This window comes from Physella acuta, unplaced genomic scaffold (genome assembly GCF_028476545.2).
Source record: "Physella acuta isolate Inbredline_101_S28 unplaced genomic scaffold, ASM2847654v3 ptg000021l, whole genome shotgun sequence".
Classification (NCBI taxonomy): domain Eukaryota; kingdom Metazoa; phylum Mollusca; class Gastropoda; family Physidae; genus Physella; species Physella acuta.
The window spans coordinates 59,847-79,176 of record NW_026731541.1 but is presented as its reverse complement, the minus strand read 5'-3'; the positions used below and the strand labels follow the sequence as shown (position 1 = coordinate 79,176).

General features: G+C 39.9%; 1 protein-coding gene across 6 annotated transcripts in view; it reads left to right on the top strand.

Moving 5' to 3' along the window:
• The window catches only part of LOC131940140 (calpain-B), a 56,085-nt gene that overhangs the window by 8,221 nt on the left and 28,534 nt on the right, over positions 1-19,330 (top strand). The window contains exons 1-2 of one of the 6 annotated variants that reach the window (XM_059298756.1): positions 4,294-4,435; positions 13,194-13,629. The exons of 4 other annotated variants lie outside the window; for them this stretch is intronic. In XM_059298756.1, the coding sequence (XP_059154739.1) occupies positions 13,288-13,629 (342 nt within the window). In that variant the 5' untranslated portion in view covers positions 4,294-4,435; positions 13,194-13,287. Of the gene's footprint in view, positions 1-4,293; positions 4,458-13,193; positions 13,630-19,330 lie in introns of those variants that run through there. One more of the 6 variants, XM_059298766.1, reaches the window with a different exon arrangement.

Below are 19,330 nucleotides of genomic sequence, written 5' to 3'. Positions count from 1 at the left end.
TCCCCTCCCATGAAGTAGCACCCGTCTATCCTCCCATGAAATAGCACCAGTCTCCCCTCCCCTCCCATGAAGTAACACCCGTCTCCCCCATCCCTATATGTAAATGTGTTGTCATTTCACGTGACATAGCTGTAAACTCTCTAAATGTTTGCCAAGCTCCACCCACTTTATGATAATTTCTTCAAGCTCCACCTAACTCCTTACAATGGCAATCTGTAAGATTGAGTCTAGATCACTAGACCCTCGAGTTTACTATAGGGGGGGGGGGGGGGGGTAAATGGCGTAATTTTAACCTATTATTAACCTGCAATATATCTTAGCATTTGAACTTTGACCTTTAAGTCTTGACGCTAGTATGTAAACAACCAACACACGAATGGTTGACAGATTTATAAGGCTCCGCCCACACGGGGACAAGCATTCCCATCTGTCAGTTATAAGGGCTCATCCATCATGCAACAACGGTTTCACAGAAAACTACAGCAGCAACAAGTGTTGTGTATCCCATCTTGCAGCAACTATCATCCACCTTATAGCACGTATATGCAGCACGTATATCCCAACAACATGCAACAAGTATATCCCAACAACATGCAACAAGTATATCCCAGCAACATGCAACAAGTATATCCCAACATGCAACAAATATATCCCAAACATACAAATAAATATATCCCAAAATACAACAAGTATATCCCAACATACAACAAATTTGACCTAACATGCAACAAGTATACCCCAACATACAACAAGTCCCAACGTACAACAAGTATATCCCAACATGCAACAAAGATTCACCAACATACAACCCTACGATCTACAACCCCGTATTGTAAACCTTTACATAGCTACAATAAAAACTTAATTTGAAGAGTATGTTGTCAATTATCAGCTTTACATAGCTACAAAAAAAACTTAATACGACGAGCATGTTGTCATTTGTAAGCTTTTCTTATATCCGCATGATCACAATATTTACACGTGCGGTTGTTAAACTTTCTAAAAAAAAAGAGAGTAAACCACGTGAATGGATATAATTAAATCTGATTTTTATAGTCTTTCATGTTGTGAACTGTCTTGTTTTATGCGCGGATTGTGTCTCTTTAAATACACCAGCTAGCAGTGAGTTGTGTCCCTTTGAATACACCAGCTAGCAGTGAGTTGTGTCCCTTTGAATACACCAGCTAGCAGTGAGTTGTGTCCCTTTGAATACACCAGCTAGCAGTGAGTTGTGTCCCTTTAAATACACCAGCTAGCAGTGAGCTGTGTCCCTTTAAATACACCAGCTAGCAGTGAGTTGTGTCCCTTTAAATACACCAGCTAGCAGTGAGTTGTCCCTCACAAACCAACACCAGAAATCCTGTATGTCGATGATGTATGGACACATGTTTATTACACAACTTAGTTAACACATTGATTATTCACATAAAAATATGTCCACCTATATATAACACAAGCCGTATCCACAGAAAATTAGCTTGATTAGTTCTCATTAGCTAAGCAGTTGTCATAGCAACTTCTGTATAATGTGCTGTCTGACGATCCATTATTTAGTGTACAAAGCTTGCCAGTAATTATTGCTGATCTCCCCTTAGGTTATCTCACATAGCCGGGACTAGAGCGAGTGTATTGGAATATAAGCTGAAGGACTTGAATGGTGAATGTAAACAAGGGACAAGTGGTAGCAGGGTAGCAGTGTAGCTAGCTACCTGTGACAGGCTCCATATTTTTTATCAAGAGGAAAGATGGTAGTTCAAGTTGTAAAAACCCAAAGCCAGAGACCAACATTTTTTACTGCTACGATTGATGAGTCCACAACATTTTTTACTGCTACGATTGATAAGTCCACACAACATTTTTTTACCGCTACGATTGATGAGTCCACATGACTAGAGTTGACTGCAAAAAATATATTTAACACCCCCCCCCCTCAAATTTATTTAACGTTTTAACGCCCCCCCCCCCCCCAATCTACCAGTAGTTTCGCGTGTACCCGACAGACACGGCCCCTTGTATGTGATGACGTTATTCGAAGACAGAAATCATTGTGTGATTCAATGTTACATACGTTGGGGCATCCTAGGGCACCACAAATAGAAGAAAAGCCATGATGACTCACACCAGCTCAAGGCTGAGCTTACATTCTGTGTTCGCGATATTATTGACAGGCGCCTGCAGGGGAGGAGGGGGGGGGGGGGAGGGGTGTGTGGTCCCTGTCAGTCATGGCCGTACAGCTGACTTGGCCAAAACATTAAGGATCGTGCACATATTAAATAACAACAAGGGGCTGGGGATAAGCGTTTTATTACGCTGTTCCTCTCTAGGTTGCGCTATGCTAAAGTATTGTTCACACAACTTTCCCATATAGCCTACTGCGTAATCTTAGACACAGCGGGTAACTGAAGCAAGGGATCAGACATTTCAGAATTACGTCAATACATTAACTCTTTAGCCATACATAACTTTCAAACCGATTTTTTTGCATTGCTTTATTTGAATAGTTATCCGTGAACAATGAATGGTACAGTTACCTTTGCACGATTGTTTTTTTTACATTAAGATGTTTATATGATGAGAACCATGATAAAGTGTACAACCTGACTATATAAAACCTTTGCACAATAATTGGTATAGTTGCCTTTGCACAATGATTGGTATAGCTATATTTACAAATAAAAATAAACACGTTTGTTATTTACAGTTTACTTAATTTAAAACAATTCCCAACCTTATTCACCAGTTCAACTGTTCTAGTTAAGGTAAAAATAATGGCATCTGTTTCCTATTTTAAAAGGATGTGTAAATTGTTATTACATAATCCGCATATATTTTACAAGGCCGATAAACATACGCCTTTGACAGCGATTCAAAACGACAGGTTTCTCTCCCCTTGTCAACTCACACAAGACAACCTCCCCTTACCACGGCATAAATTAGAGTGTGGGAATGTTTGTGTGGGGAGGACGGGGTCATGGGCGGAAGCTACATTTTGGGGGTATTTTTTTCACAATAAAGTTTCAACGAGCCTATATTCATTTCAATCTACTACAAAATACGATCATACGAACAGCCACTACATTATACAGCACATTAATGTGACTCTAATGTGAAAGAAGACTAGATGTTTTTTTTTCTACCAAAGCTTTCATTTAAACTTTTCAAAAATAAACTCTGAAGTGTTTATGTATGTTTTAAGTGTATGCATTATTATGTTTTTATGTAATTTGAACCAATGTTAAGGCCTACACATGTATTTAAAGGCTGTGGTTTGGGAGACATAATAGGGATCCGTTTACATGTAACCTTATCCAACCATAGATTACACTTTACAGGGAAATGTATTTGACTGTTTAGGAATACGGATAAAAATAGTTTTTTTTTTTTTTTAAACTAAAAACACGATCGGGTTCCTGTCTAAAATAAGAATGAAATTATGAACTTAGCACAATAACCACCAGCGTTTATTTCGTTATCTGGAGGAGACATAAGCATGAAAAAAAAAAGACAAATTAGTCAGCTAATTAATTAGAACAGGTCGTTTGTGTATCATCTTTTGGTAACATTCCAAAAAAAAAATCTGCTGTTGGTTACATTAGTCTTAACAAATAATTGGATTAGTGACACAAGTGTAGCCTTTAAAATAGGCCTAGATATAGATGTCTATTTGAAATTCACGAATGTATTTTTAATCTTTTAAATATTTATGAAATCTTTTATAATAGCCTAACTATACAGTACTAATAATTTTTACAGTAATCGTTTTAACACTCCCGAGACCTAACTAGACATTAATAATAGTTGTTGTAGTAATCATTGAAATACGTATGAAGTAACTGGACATTAATAATATATGCTTTCCAAATGATTGCAATAAACAGCGGCCTTTGTACGCTATAACTAGGTCAACTGTAATGGTAAGTGTTAAGTATTGCTCAACCGCAGTTTGACTATCGTTTTATCGATTACTTTGTACACAAACGTAGCTTCCATTTTTGATGGGCTAAAATTAAATCCACACACCTTCAAAATTGGACACATCCAAAAGTTTCACTAAAATCAACAGGTTAACCAAGGCCGTTACGGTTGAGTAAATAGGTGACCTAGATATTTCAGTCAATCTTATCTAACCCAAGCATATTGCAAAGGAGCAAAACAAAATTAATATATTTCAATTTCAAAGCTAATCAATACATTAGGATTAAAAAGATAACAGGGTAGTAGGCCTATGATATTTTAATAAAAATAAACGTATTTCTTTGCGTGCGGAATCTTTTCACCTTCCCAGTTGTGTGACCATTCTTGTGTGGCACGCAGCGCTGTGTGGTGACAGTCCAGCAGTTTGTGTCGAACTGCGCGAACTGTGCTCCGCTTGTGTTTGTTGATACTCTGTGCTGAAATTCTTGTCTGGATTTTTTGTTTTTGGAAATATTTCAGTGTGAGTTCAATATTTTACTGCAGTGAGTTATGTAAATATTTATTTTAGAGTCGTGTCATTGATGTGTGTAGTTGTCTTACCAATTTCCTGGTTTGTGTGTTAAATTTTGATTGATAACGCGTTTTCTTTTAAGCGATTCGCTCATCGGTTAGATTAGAGTGATTAGAGTTAGCTGCTCTTGATTTTTCAATGTGACTCGCGGGCAAGTTAAACGTTTTGTATGAGTTATGAGTTAGTGATTGTAATCAGATGCATTCTTAGTACGTCTTGTTCTTGGCTTTTGTTTGGTTAGATTTTTCTGATCTTGTTATGCCTCAATATTACCATTCATAAAGCAACATTATTCATCCCAACATAGTCGCAACTAAAGCGACATGTGGGCGTTTAATCGAGTATTCACATATTGATTGATTTTTCCTATCAGTTACTAGATCTAGGCTTCATCTAGGCGCGCGCACGCACACACATGTTTTGTAAAAATTGGTGGCACAGGTCAGTAACACAGTGTGTTATGGTCCAGCCGTATCGTGTGTTGTTTGAGATCCGTGTAGAAGGTATGGGTGTACACTGTACACACACGGGGGTAGCCATGTAGCCCGGGAATTTCCTTTTTTTACCTGACGATTTGCTAAATTTTTGTATCGCCAGTTTGTGTTTGTCCGTTTAAAAAATAGTAGATCTAGATTCTAGGTCAAATGGAAATACGCATTTTGTCCACACTCGTATAGCCTACATTGCCCTCCACATAGCATGGATGTTATTCGCCCTCTGTTTTTATTCTCACTGCACTTCTCTGCTAACACACATTACGCTGAATCTAGCGAGGGACTTGTTGCTAGCTACATAACGGAATTTAAAGAAGAAAAAAATGATGCGATTAGCGAATGTTCGACACCCCACTGGCACACCCACGTAACAAAATGTGAACCACTTAGAACATTTCTGGTTGCTTCTATCTAATCTGGCAGTCACGTGACTCCCATTGTAGCTCCTTGTCTGTGAGGTGGGGTCGGCATATTTATTAGTCATTTTATTTTTTATGGGCTAAGGTGCAATACAGGCCAGTTATTGGTGGCCCCGTGGTAGTTGTAATGTATGGCCTTAAAGTCTATTGAAGGCCATCCTTAACAACAGCTAGTAGTTTAAGTATATGTTCCATATCAAGTATTTTTAAAAAATATTTTGTGAGGGTGGGGGGATGTTCTGTGGGAAGGGAGACAGTGTTTCTTCCAGACTTTTTTCTCCGGGGGGGGGGGGGGATGGGGCGGACACTGTTAAAAGTAAAGTATATATTTTCTATATAACTTTTATTTGGTTCGGGAGGGGGGGGGCGGTAGACTTTTTTTCGGCGGGGGGGGGGGGGGGGGGCGCTCCCTGAAGAGATGCCTGGAAGAAACTCTGAGGGAGATATAGCCGCCCCCCCCCCAAGCTGATATATACATGAAAGAAACACTATTGTTGTAGTTGTGTGAAGCATCGTTTTGTTTTAAAGCCCTAATGATTAAAGTGTGCTTGCCATGACGCTTTAGTCTTCTTGCTTTTCTCTCTCTCATACCCCGTGAACCAATATTTGGGGCACTGGATAAATGTTTCTGATACTAGGATTTAGATCTAGTTACAGATTATGGCATGTAGAGTTCTGATACTACGATCTAGATCTAGTTACAGATTATGGCATGTAAAGTTCTGATACTACTAGGATCTAGATCTAGTTACAGATTATGGGATGTCGAGTAAGTAAAATCAAATACTCGGGGTGGCTCAGTTTAAAAAACCAACAACCCTCGAGAAACGTTTTTGTTTACATTTGTGTTGCCTTAAGAGGTAGGGCGTAGAACTTGTGACGATTTATTCAACCTGTTGGTGATTTGTCCTATAGTCCAGTTTCATCAACCAACACAAAACGTAAATATCAAATACGGGCTCAGTCGTGTTGGCTCAAAGGTCGAAGGTCAACTCAGTTTGATTATCCCGGGCAAACTATAATGCATCGTTTCTCTCAGTGGTATGGCTGAGGGGGGGGAGGGGTCTACATCTAGTCACTGATACATGAAATAGCTCTACTCGTTTATAATTAAAATTTGAATGTGTACTTCTAAATGGTTTTATTTAGACATTTACTTTCTGTCGTCCAAATGTCACCATTTTAAAGTAGCTACGCCAAATCTACTGCCCCTGCTCTACAAAGAGAGTGGTCTTTAACATTCTCGAGATTCTTGGGCTGGGGTACATTTAAAAACCTAACAACTACACAGAAAAGCCTTTATTTAACCATAATCCTAAACATAGCCGTCCCGTATTTGTTTATGGCCGGAGATTATCAGATAGATGTCTGGCTCTATCACTGCTGTGTGTGCGTCACAGAGAGGCTGGCCATTCGAGGAAATCTGAGGAAAATAAATTTTAACCTTTCACCCCCCCCCCCCCCAACACACACTGATTCACGTGCTTGAAATATCCCCTCCATTGGCTGCTCACCAGGTGTCAAAGTTCAACTTGCCTCAGATTACCTCCTTCACGTGTACTCATCAAATCGTCTGCGGATTTCCCCGTTCCCTTCATTTCTTGCTGTAAAACATTCCTCATAATTTTCTTGAAGGCAGCCGGGTATACATTAAATTTTTACAGGAATGGCTGTAGGTGTACATATTTATTGTGTACAAGAATTGCTGTGGGTGTACATATTTATTGTGTACAAGAACGGCTGTGGGTGTACATATTTATTGTGTACAAGAACGGCTGTGGGTGTACATATTTATTGTGTACAAGAATGGCTGTGGGTGTACATATTTGCTGTGTACAGGAATGGCTGTAGGTGTACATATTTATTGTGTACAAGAACGGCTGTAGGTGTACATATTTACTGTGTACGAGAATGGCTGTGGGTGTACATATTTATTGTGTACAAGAATGGCTGTAGGTGTACATATTTATTGTGTACAAGAACGGCTGTAGGTGTACATATTTGCTGTGTACAGGAATGGCTGTAGGTGTACATATTTATTGTGTACAAGAATGGCTGTAGGTGTACATATTTACTGTGTACGAGAACGACTGTCAGTGGTGGATGCTGAGATGAATCTCTGCCACACTAAATAAAGCTAATTAAACGGGTGCTTGCCCCGCCCCCTTGTTGCCAGTCGTATAAAAATAGTTCCAGTAGCGTCACTAGGGGGGTGTGTGTATGTATGGGGGGGGGGGGGGGGGGGGGCGAGGGGCTGCACCGAATGACACCATATAAAAAATACCAAATTTTAATGAAAAACGTTGTTTTTTCCAGTTGACTTGATGATTTATTGTCGTCATTACATCATGAGGCACTTGGTGACATCATAGGGGTTGGGGGTGAAAGTATAGGGGATAGGTAACACCATTGGGGATGGGGGGTGAAAGTATAGGGGATAGGTAACACCATTGGGGATGGGGGTGAAAGTATAGGGGATAGGTAACACCATTGGGGATGGGGGTGAAAGTATAGGGGATAGGTAACACCATTGGGGATGGGGGTGAAAGTATAGGGGATAGGTAACACCATTGGGGATGGGGGTGAAAGTATAGGGGATAGGTAACACCATTGGGGATGGGGGTGAAAGTATAGGGGATAGGTAACACCATTGGGGATGGGGGTGAAAGTATAGGGGATAGGTAACACCATTGGGGATGGGGGTGAAAGTATAGGGGATAGGTAACACCATTGGGGATGGGGGTGAAAGTATAGGGGATAGGTAACACCATTGGGGATGGGGGTGAAAGTATAGGGGATAGGTAACACCATTGGGGATGGGGGTGAAAGTATAGGGGATAGGTAACACCATTGGGGATGGGGGTGAAAGTATAGGGGATAGGTAACACCATTGGGGATGGGGGTGAAAGTATAGGGGATAGGTAACACCATTGGGGATGGGGGTGAAAGTATAGGGGATAGGTAACACCATTGGGGATGGGGGTGAAAGTATAGGGGATAGGTAACACCATTGGGGATGGGGGTGAAAGTATAGGGGATAGGTAACACCATTGGGGATGGGGGTGAAAGTATAGGGGATAGGTAACACCATTGGGGATGGGGGTGAAAGTATAGGGGATAGGTAACACCATTGGGGATGGGGGTGAAAGTATAGGGGATAGGTAACACCATTGGGGATGGGGGTGAAAGTATAGGGGATAGGTAACACCATTGGGGATGGGGGTGAAAGTATAGGGGATAGGTAACACCATTGGGGATGGGGGTGAAAGTATAGGGGATAGGTAACACCATTGGGGATGGGGGTGAAAGTATAGGGGATAGGTAACACCATCGGGGATGGGGGTGAGAAAGTCTAACGTGTCTCTAACTTGAATATGCCATGTCAGCCCAATTCTGTTGTTTCTTATGGCTTGTTTAAGCACCTACTTACATCAACATACACGAGCTGTGAGCACAGACTTCGGTTGTACATTAAACCTGTACCAACCTGGGTCTTGGTGTGTTTGCCGTATATTAAATATATACCTAGGTTAGTCTCCTCCAATATTTAATCCAGTGGCTGAATTAGTCAATGTTTGTAATGGTGGGGTAGGGCTGGGGACTAATCAAACTTCGCTTTCACTAAAACGATTAATCCTATTACTCGGGGAGGGGGGTAGACCGCTAAACTTGTTTGCGTCTTTTTTGTGGTAATTAAATGTTGGGTGAAGTACTGATGGCGGTGTGTGCACAGTACGTAACGCGGGAGGGGGAGGGTGGAGGTTCTGTGTCGAGTTGTATGGGATGAATAGCCCGTTCCGCTTCACTGGGCAAGTGACGGATCTACCTGGTCATAGCTGGATGGTTTAGTGTGCTTCACTCAATAGGCTTATGTCAGCTTTACAGATATCCATCTACTGCTGGTCTAGTCTAAAGGCTGAGTGATCAACTTTTCACTATCTGAAGTACAGCACAACTCAGATATTCTTTAACTTACAGCAGAGCTTAGATATTCTATAACTTACCAGACCAGTTTTAAAAAAAATGGCTGCTAAAAAACGTCCTTAAAAATAACAACTTGGCGAAACTTCAATGCATAACGGTGATTGTTGAGAGAAAAATGTAAAGGTGAAATGGGGGGGGGGGGGGGAGTTATTTCCTCAAACATTTCTCTCTGCCATAACTAAGATAAAAAACTCATTTTGAAGTGGTTTTACCAGCCTCCATTCTTTGATGTTGTTGACGTTTTTTTTTTTTTAAAAGAACAAATGGCGCGGAACATGCGATGAAGGTAGACGACCGTTTGATCGCTTGGTGTTGGCACGGGGTAGGAAACTTTTAGATTGACACGTATTGACATCCTCTATCTAGGTCACGGGCGGTTCGGTTGGGTAGGTAAAATGGTTTAGCAGACTTGGTTCGTTACAGGGGGTGGGTGGGTGGGGGGCGTAACTTTGAAATCTATTTTTAGATAAGTTTCATTGCAACATTTTCTTGAAACGAAATGGTCTTAAATCGTCCACACGCTCGAGTATTCTGTCCATATTGTCTGCCTGTCATCTAATGTCGTCTGGCCAATGCTGTAGGAAGTCGCCAAGATATCACACGGTGTTTGCTCCTAGGCGGGTTTCTTGACTTTTTCACATCCGGGTTTCTTGGTCTTTTATGATTCCATGCCTCTTATCTTGGTAGTTTGGTCTAGTATTCAGGATTCCATGCCTTATATCTAGGTAGTTTGGTCTAAAGTCTTCTGGATTCCATGTCTTATATCTAGGTCGTTTGGTCTAAAGTCTTTAGGATTCAAAGTCTCGTACCCGGACATAGCGGATGTCCCATCATGATGTTGCATTAAATATCACAACTTCACAACGCCGATGTATAGTCATGATGATGCATTAAACATCATTATGTTGCATTAAACATCACAACGGTGATGTTTAGCCATGATGTTACATTAACCATCACAACGTTGATGCATGATTGCGAAATAGCGGTACATACTATGTGGTGTTTGCCTGAAATATTCCGTACAACATATGTTGTATTGATCCTATCGTGTACAACATATGTTGTATTGACCCTATGGTGTACAACGTATGTTGTATTGATCCTATCGTGTACAACATATGTTGTATTGATCCTATTGTGTACAACATATGTTGTATTGATCCTATTGTGTACAACATATGTTGTATTGATCCTATTGTGTACAACATATGTTGTATTGATCCGTCTTGCTTGACTGGTTTCTATAGTCTTATTGACCTGCTGGTCATGTTTAGTGACCTGTGGCCTTTTCTAATGAACAGTGCCCACAGTGGCCTTATTTCGTGATATGTCAGTCAGTTTTAGTGATCTGTCCATCTGTTTTGGTGACCTTTAGATACTACGTTTTATATTGTTCCATAACACGAACCAGTCTCGTGTATTGAATGGTTATCTGACAATTATCTAACACCTGTATCAACACCCACCTGGTAAACCATCACATAACGGTCTACTTCAAACTAGACTAAATTACCCTTCCAAACTACCACGGATGTGTGCTTATACATAATAATGAGAAGATAACCGTATTTTTTAAACATGTATTTTAAACGAAACAACTAAAGTAAACCAGGATTTAGTCTTATACCTTCGCAGTTCAACCGCCCCCACAAAAACTGCTGGGTGGTTTAGGCGTGTGTTAAATAGCCTAGCGTGCAACACTTTCTGGTCGCTGGTGTGTGGCCGATCGTAGCCAGATTCTCCGATAGCACCACGCCATGCTGGTGCTGAGTTTACCATCACTGTATCGTCTTGGTGGTGCCACATTGGCTACAGGTAGTTACCAACACACGGACGTCGCTACTGGCGGAGGGGGGGGGGCGTTGTTGGTTAGTGTGTGTCAAACCTCTGAGCACATTTGGGTAATAGAAACAAGTATATCTCAGCAGGTGCAATTAATAAAACGATACGTTTCTATGCGCATACGAAATGAGTCCGTCTTTAAAAAGTCGAATCTCACAAGAAATGAACGCGCGTCTTGTAGAAATGCTGACTCAACATTATTTTCTGCAGCAGTGTGTGACCAGGGTATGTTAGCCTTCACCGTTTCTCTATCGATTTATCGCTCGTATGCTACAAGCCGGCACGTGCTACAAACAGTCACGTGCATCAAACCGACACGTGTGTACTCCCTGTGTACTCACCCTTACACCACAACAGGAGCTGTGTACTCACCCACAACAAGGGCTGTGTCTGCTGTTTATTGTGGCCTCACCTCGCGTAATTCAATCCCCCCCCCCACCTCCCCGCCCACCGTATCACAGAATGTATCAACTCCCCCCCCCCCCCCCCCCCCACTTAGTTCTCAGAAAACACCCAACTGTACTGGGCTCAGCTGAGCAAATGTCTTGACGATCAATAACAGCACCAGTGCCGGCCGGCGCCCTACTTTCTCTGGGTGTTGTCTGCAAGTAGTGTGCTCACATTTCTACTTTATGCGGGATCATATTTCTACTTTATGGTCACTATTCTACTTTATGGTCACTATTCTACTTTATGCGTGATCATATTTCTACTGTTTGTTCACAATTTATGCTGTGGTCACATCCTGTTGTGATTATATTTCTACGGTGTGGTCACGCCTCCCCAGTGTAGTACAGCGATTCGTGAGAAGTTGGTGTATGTAATTCTTAGACTGCGATGTGTTAGTTAGGCAGGCAACAGGACAGTGTGTTGGTGCGATATGCCCTGTTGTATGCGTGGCGCCATGTCACGCATGATCGGAGATGAAGTGGGTGGGCAGGTGCGTGAGAAAAAAAAAGCTGCTGTAGTCTGGTTTGGTTGGCGTCTGCTGACACGTTGGTTGGAGTTTGATTCCAGTCGAAGTTAGCATGACCCCGCGTCGTTGGTTGTGTGCCGGTTGGCTGCACATTCACTCCTGCTATTGGCATGACCTATATTGGTGATATAAATTTAAAGCACCCCCCCCCCCACCTCTCCCCGCACTGTTGTGTCATCGTGTCCGCGCGATGGTCGCTAGGTTTCCTTAAGGTCAACATTTGTTGACATTCTAGTCGATTGATTTGTTTCCTTTAAGTCAACATTTGTTTACATTCTAGTCGATTGATTTGTTGTTTACCTTCTCCTGCCTTGTTTATCACATGACTTCTGGTTGTATTATTTTACCCTTCCACTTTTAAAATTAAGTTTTGAAACTGTTTATGTAAACTTTCTTTAATCTACCTTAGTAATAAATTAAATTGGTTCAACTAAACAAAGTTTTAGTCGCAATGTTTAACACAGAAGTCTTAAAACTATTTCTTACCCGGCTAAATGATTGCGTAATAGCTTCGAATTTTTTCCAGGTCGGAAATTTTTAAAATAAGCTCAGCAGGAATTGTGCGGTGGGCGTTTCCCATGACTCAGCTGTTTGGTGAGCTAGCGGTTAGACTTGACCCCTGACCCGTCCAGCTAAATGCCGTGCCTTCAGTTGATCTGTGTTTGATTCACGTTTGATTTCCCTGCCACACAGAGGGCAGACACTGGTGTTAAGTCTCTCTCTCTCTCTCTCCTGTCTTCTCTCTGCCGTACTGACTGAACTCAGCCTCTCCGTGTGCCACTGCTCACCTCTCCGTGTGTCACTGCTCACCATATGTTGCGTGTTAGATCTGTGCCCGCACCCACACATCCCCGCTAAAGTTTGGTCAAACCGTCAACCGTGTCGTTTGTACTGTGTTGGATGTTTGTAACTGTGTTGTTTCCATGGTGACGTGTTTAGCTTCATATCAGGATAATCAGCGGGTATCTTTCATTGATTTTGACCAGCAGTGTTGAACGCGCCTAGACTGAGCGTGTGTGTTTAAAAAACCAACAGATTGCAGTATATTAGTCACGTGGTACAGTTACATTAGTCACGTGCACCATGAGTTTGTTCAAAGAATTCGGCAACATGAAGCAACAGTTCGACAAGTACCGCGAGGAGTTCAACAACTTCCGTCAGGGTATCGGCGGCAACGTCAGCATGAGTTCGTATCAAACCACGTCGCTCATCGGCCGCCCCAGGCCCATCCCGGGCAGGGGGGTCAAGCCGAGGGAGGTCAGAAAGAACCCGTTCGCTGGACTAGCTCGCCAGAAGTACGAGGAGATCAAGACCAAATGTCTGGGCGAGAGGATCTTGTTCGAGGATCCTGAGTTTGAGGCTGAGGACAAGTCCATTTTCTTTAGCAGTGCACCCCCTAGGCCGTTTGAATGGAAGCGTCCACATGTAAGTTTGACATTTTTCAATTGTAATTTCTCCTACTGCTGCAGAGAGATACTTCTGGGTAGCGTTTGTTGTTTAGCCAAGAGAGAGAGAAACGTCCATTTAGCTAACTTTAGCACTCGTAATGGCTTCTTGTATTGTTGACATCTAGAAGAAGCTATGTATGTGACGCTCTCAAACTCAACTTTATTGTTACAGATGATAAATGTGTAATTATGTAATTAGCTGTAACCAGAACTGGTGCCTACCATTTAGGTGTAAACGTAGCTTTAAATTCACAGTTGATAAAGTACACATATAACACAAAGGTGGGACATATTTGATCCACAGACCAGCCTATAACACATTCTAAAACACCCCCCCCCTTTCTACTACAATATTATAGACCACAATCTCCCACGTTATATAGCAAATCCCACCCCTCCCCCAACAACACACACTGAGCGAGAAAAGAACGAACTACCAACATTTGGAACCTTACTACACATTATCTGCATGTCTTCGCGACATGAATCGGGGAAATTTTGAGCAGTAGATGGAATCAATGTATACACAAGTGTTGTATAATAAGGCTCTTCACAACCTCCCCACCCCTCACGTGTCAGCCCTGCCTATGTTGCGATGGATTTTTTTTAAGGGAATGTAGATCTAGAAGTAACCTTTAAAATAAGCCTAAACGAACATCCATTATAGTAAACGTTATGAAAACTCGCTGTCATGTGACTTGACCTAACTAATTAAAGAACTCGCTGATGGGGTGCGCATCGGGTCGTCGTGTAAACAATAATGGATGTAAACAATAATGGATGTAAACAATAATGAATGTAAACAATAATGAATGTAAACAATAATGGATGTAAACAATAATGGATGTAAGCAATAATGGATGTAAACAATAATGGATGTAAACAATAATGGATGTAAACTATAATGGATGTAAACAATAATGGATGTAAACAATAATGGATGTAAACAATAATGGATGTAAACAATAATGGATGTAAACAATAATGGATGTAAACAATAATGGATGTAAACAATAATGGATGTAAACAATAATGGATGTAAACAATAATGGATGTAAACAATAATGGATGTAAACAATAATGGATGTAAACAATAATGGATGTAAACAATAATGGATGTAAACAATAATGAATGTAAACAATAATGGATGTAAACAATAATGGATGTAAACAATAATGAATGTAAACAATAATGGATGTAAACAATAATGGATGTAAACAATAATGAATGTAAACAATAATGGATGTAAACAATAATGGATGTAAACAATAATGAATGTAAACAATAATGGATGTAAACATCAGGGACAAGAGATCTCCCTGTTGTTTTAGGACAAGATGGAGGGCGCCGTGAGTTTACCGCTCTTTCATTAGCAAATGATTGGATTTGGGTTTTTTAACAGCGCATGCGTAGTGTGTTAGCTAAGCGATTCAGTCTCCGTATGCCTCGGAACAATTTTTTCGGTCAGTTAATTTGGCCTTGTATGGATTCGCGAGATCTCCAACGTAACGTGCGAGATTTATGAACGCTATTTGAGATTTTGGACGAGACTTGTGACATGGTTAGCTAAACGTACTGTTCAATAGTACAGGACCGTGGGTACTGCCTGTAACAACCAACCGTGACGTACAGATGGCAAACAACAGGTTCTGCACCGCTGGACTATGTCCTCCCACACGTTCTTGTAAATGTCGACATTTTACCCCAATGCACCGGTTAACCCAATAATTAACTCGCCCGCGGGTCGCCGTTTTATACCCATCAATGGAAGTGCCACGTGAAAGTAATAAATATCTGGTTGGAACCAGTTTGGTTGCTCCCTCAAGAGCTGATTAGCGTGGGCCACTAAAATAAAACTTTCAATGGCTCCATCAAGGGCTGTTCAGTGTGGGCCGCTAAAAATACAAAAATACATTTTAACGACATTCCTAAACAAAAGGTTAGATGATCCTGCAGAAGTTAAAGGGTTAATAGCAGACCACGATGTCGCAATACACTGTCCAAACTTAGTTTCGCAACACAACCATTAGGTAATCATAAGCATAGACACCAGTGAAATCATCAAATCTTCTCACTGCCTACAGTACTGTCCACAATGTTTTGTGTTTCAACGGAAAGGGTATGATCAGACATGTACACACATTTGATCATGTCAAAATGTTGTTTTAAATGGTTTTCAGAAAAAAATACGCGTAAAAAAATACGCTAAGGACTTTTCTTAAATCGATAATTGACCCCATTCAAATAGTAGAATAATAAAACACTTTTTTCACGAAATATAGACAAAATAAAAGTGTATCAGTAGCTTGAGTTTGTATTTGCAAATTTTTCTGTTTGCGCTTTTTAGCTGTTGCGTATTTTACCGTGCGCATTTTTTCCGTTGCGCAATTTTCCGGTAACTGTTTAATATATAGTAGTTACAAGGGTATCGTGTAATTTCCACGAATCACAACATAATTTGTTCAATACAAAATACAATTCTGAACTTTCAGTTATGTAAATAAGAAACAATTACTTGCTACATATTGATTTTCAACAGTTGTAAGGCCACTTTTTTTTTGTTGAAGGTAAAATTAAAAAAACCCACCTGTGTCAACTTATCTATTCAACCATTTTAATTAGAAAAAACATTTTGTAACAATACGAGTTCAGATGATGAAAGCTAGTCTTATACAACATTGCTGAAGTTATTGTTGTATAACTTTGCTATAACATTACCTGTGAAAGTCTCGTTTGATGCAGGATTTCTATAGGAACTCGTTTACTTGACCATAATTGAACATTTCCGTAATATAGTGAAGTGTGAGAGAATATTTACTCTGTGTGTGTTTGCTTGTGTGTGTTTGTGAGGGGAGTAGTGTGTGTGTCTGTGATGTGTGAGGCGGATAAAGCTTGGGCGGGGCCCCGGGCTGAAACTTTTTGGTGGCCCCTGATTATATATATATATATATACATATATATATATATATATATATATATATATATATATATATATATATATATATATATATATATATATATATATATATATATATATATATATATATATATATATATATATATATATATATATATATATATATATATATATATATATATATATATATATATATATATATATATATATATATATATATATGTCAATGTTCAATGAGCGGTAAATTGGATACAAACATCTAACCTTCTTCTTCTTCTCTTCTTCTTCGATCTTAATTTTAGTGTTGGAAGGCATCCCCTACAATACAATTAAGTATACGTGTCAACTGGTTAGGCGCCATTGAGACCATTGACTCTGATTTCAGCTTGCTTTTCTTTTTACTTTCTCGTATATACGAAGTATAAAGAAAGTATTGTAATCGTGCACAAAATTCACATGAAATTTTGACAGTTTCCACCGTTTTACTTTTCAGTACTTCATCATAAACTGTGTATAGGGGACTTATTTTAATCGGGCAAAAATTCTAAATCCAGATTTATTAAAATTTCGGCGTTTTACGCGTAATCTTGTCGGAAAAACTGGATTTAGCAATTCTGTCCGGATGTGTGGGTGTGTCTGTAAACACGATAACTTGAGTACCGTTAAAGCTAGGTTGATGAAATTTCATATATAAGTATTATATAAAATGTGTAGATCCTTTTCAACTTTCCAGCGATTTCCGATAGCTGGAAGTGGAACTTTTTCTAGTTTGAATTTTTCAAAAGCCTAAAACTAGAGTACTTTTTTTAGATGGATAAATGAAAATTTTACATACAAGTAAAAGATATAAATTTTAATAATGAAATAACACACGGAACAACTACGTTTGTCTTCGTTCAAAAATACGCTATGATAAAATAAAACTGCTGTTACCAGATCAAACTAATCAAGTCTCAATGTTCATGTGCTATTGATGGAACAGAACACATTCAACTGTAAATATTGGTAATGCTTAATCTATCACTGTAATACAAACTGGGATGCACACCAAGAGTCCAGGGACAATGGGCAGGATTCAGGGCACTTGTAACTCAAGTCATGTGGAATGATTCATTCTTTGTTGAAATAGAAGCATGTCGAACAGGCAAGTTATTAACTATTGCATTCAAATTATAGCAAACCAAAATGGCTATATGTTTGCTAATATTAAAACTGAAACAAAATAACCTGCTCACAGTTAAACATTGAGCCACTTAATTCAAGACTATCGTACCTCGATTAACGAACGCCCAACTTCTACTTTAGGCAATTACTTTTATTTTATTTTTACTTTCTCGTATATACGAAGTTTAGAGATTTTTTACAAATCTCGACGTTTTACACCTCACTGATACGGAAAAACATAATTTTGCAATCTTGTCCGTATGTCTGTGTGTCTATCTGTGTGTAAACACGATAACTTGAGTACCGTTACAGCTAGGTTGATGAAATTTCATATATAAGTATTTTATCAACATCGTCGATCCGTATCAACTTTTGAGCGATTTCCGATAACCAGAAGTGGTACTTTTTCTACTTTGAATTTTTCAAATGCCTATAACTTGAGTACTATTTCAGATAGATAAATGAAATTTCACATGTACATAAAAGTTCTCTACCTTCTGTCAAATTTTGAGTAATTTCCGTTGACAGGAAGTACTAATTTACGCTATTTCCGATTTCTCAAAAAACGCATGTAACTTTATTAAGTACTAATAATATTGCGCACTATTATGCACATTTCATTTGGCGTTCACTTGGTGTGCAATCCTTTTTTCTTCGAGATTTTATTCTATTTAAAAACTTTAAGTATTTAAAATGGAGTTCCCATCCCCTGTTGTTTTGAATAAGAATATTCGAGAAAGCTTAGGGGAGATCACTCCCGGTTTATTTTAATGTGCTTCCATAGCCTTTGCCCAACCAAGAACTAACTACAGCAGATGTTTGATTTTGGAGTTGTCTCTCCTAGAAGAGTGGCTATCCCCAGCTAACGAGCCTCATCTGCCCGAGGATTTGAACTCGAGACATTTCAGTTAAGCATCCACGAGCTTTACCGACTCGACCACGCCGATCCCCTAACATCTAACCAATATGTACTCATTTTTATCATGATTATATGTTGTCCCCACCCACTACCACGACACACACACTAACAAAACACAGGCGAGATCCATCCGCTACGTCAGTAGCACTAAATATATGACTGTTTATTTTAGGCTTGTAGAAGTTTCCGACCTCTGCCCCGCGATCTAGCCGGGTACCAGACGGTAAGACGATGTCCTGCGTCTGGTGGTGGGGGAAGTAAAGCCTGGATAAAGCCTACGGATGGATAAGCGACCATCATGTAGTGTTTCAAACCAACATCTCAGTGAGCCTGATTCAGTCCACAATTTGCCATTTAGTTGAAGTTCACTACGTCGAGACCTCCCTGGCTAATGGGAGTCAAACTCCTGAGCCTGTATATCCGTGTCACGATAGTTATTGAACTGTAATTCAAGTTTTTATATTGGGCATGAGAAAGCTGGAAATGCAGACTAACCTTGAACAAACGTAAATATCCATGAGAATATTATAATGTCGTTACAGAGCAGACGATAAAGACTGGTGGCACTTGTTTGATTATAGAGGCAAAAAGAAAACAAAGAATATCAAACCACATTATGTAGGAAATTATCAATAACATACAGAGGTTAAACTAGGCCCAACTAAAACAGTAAGCAC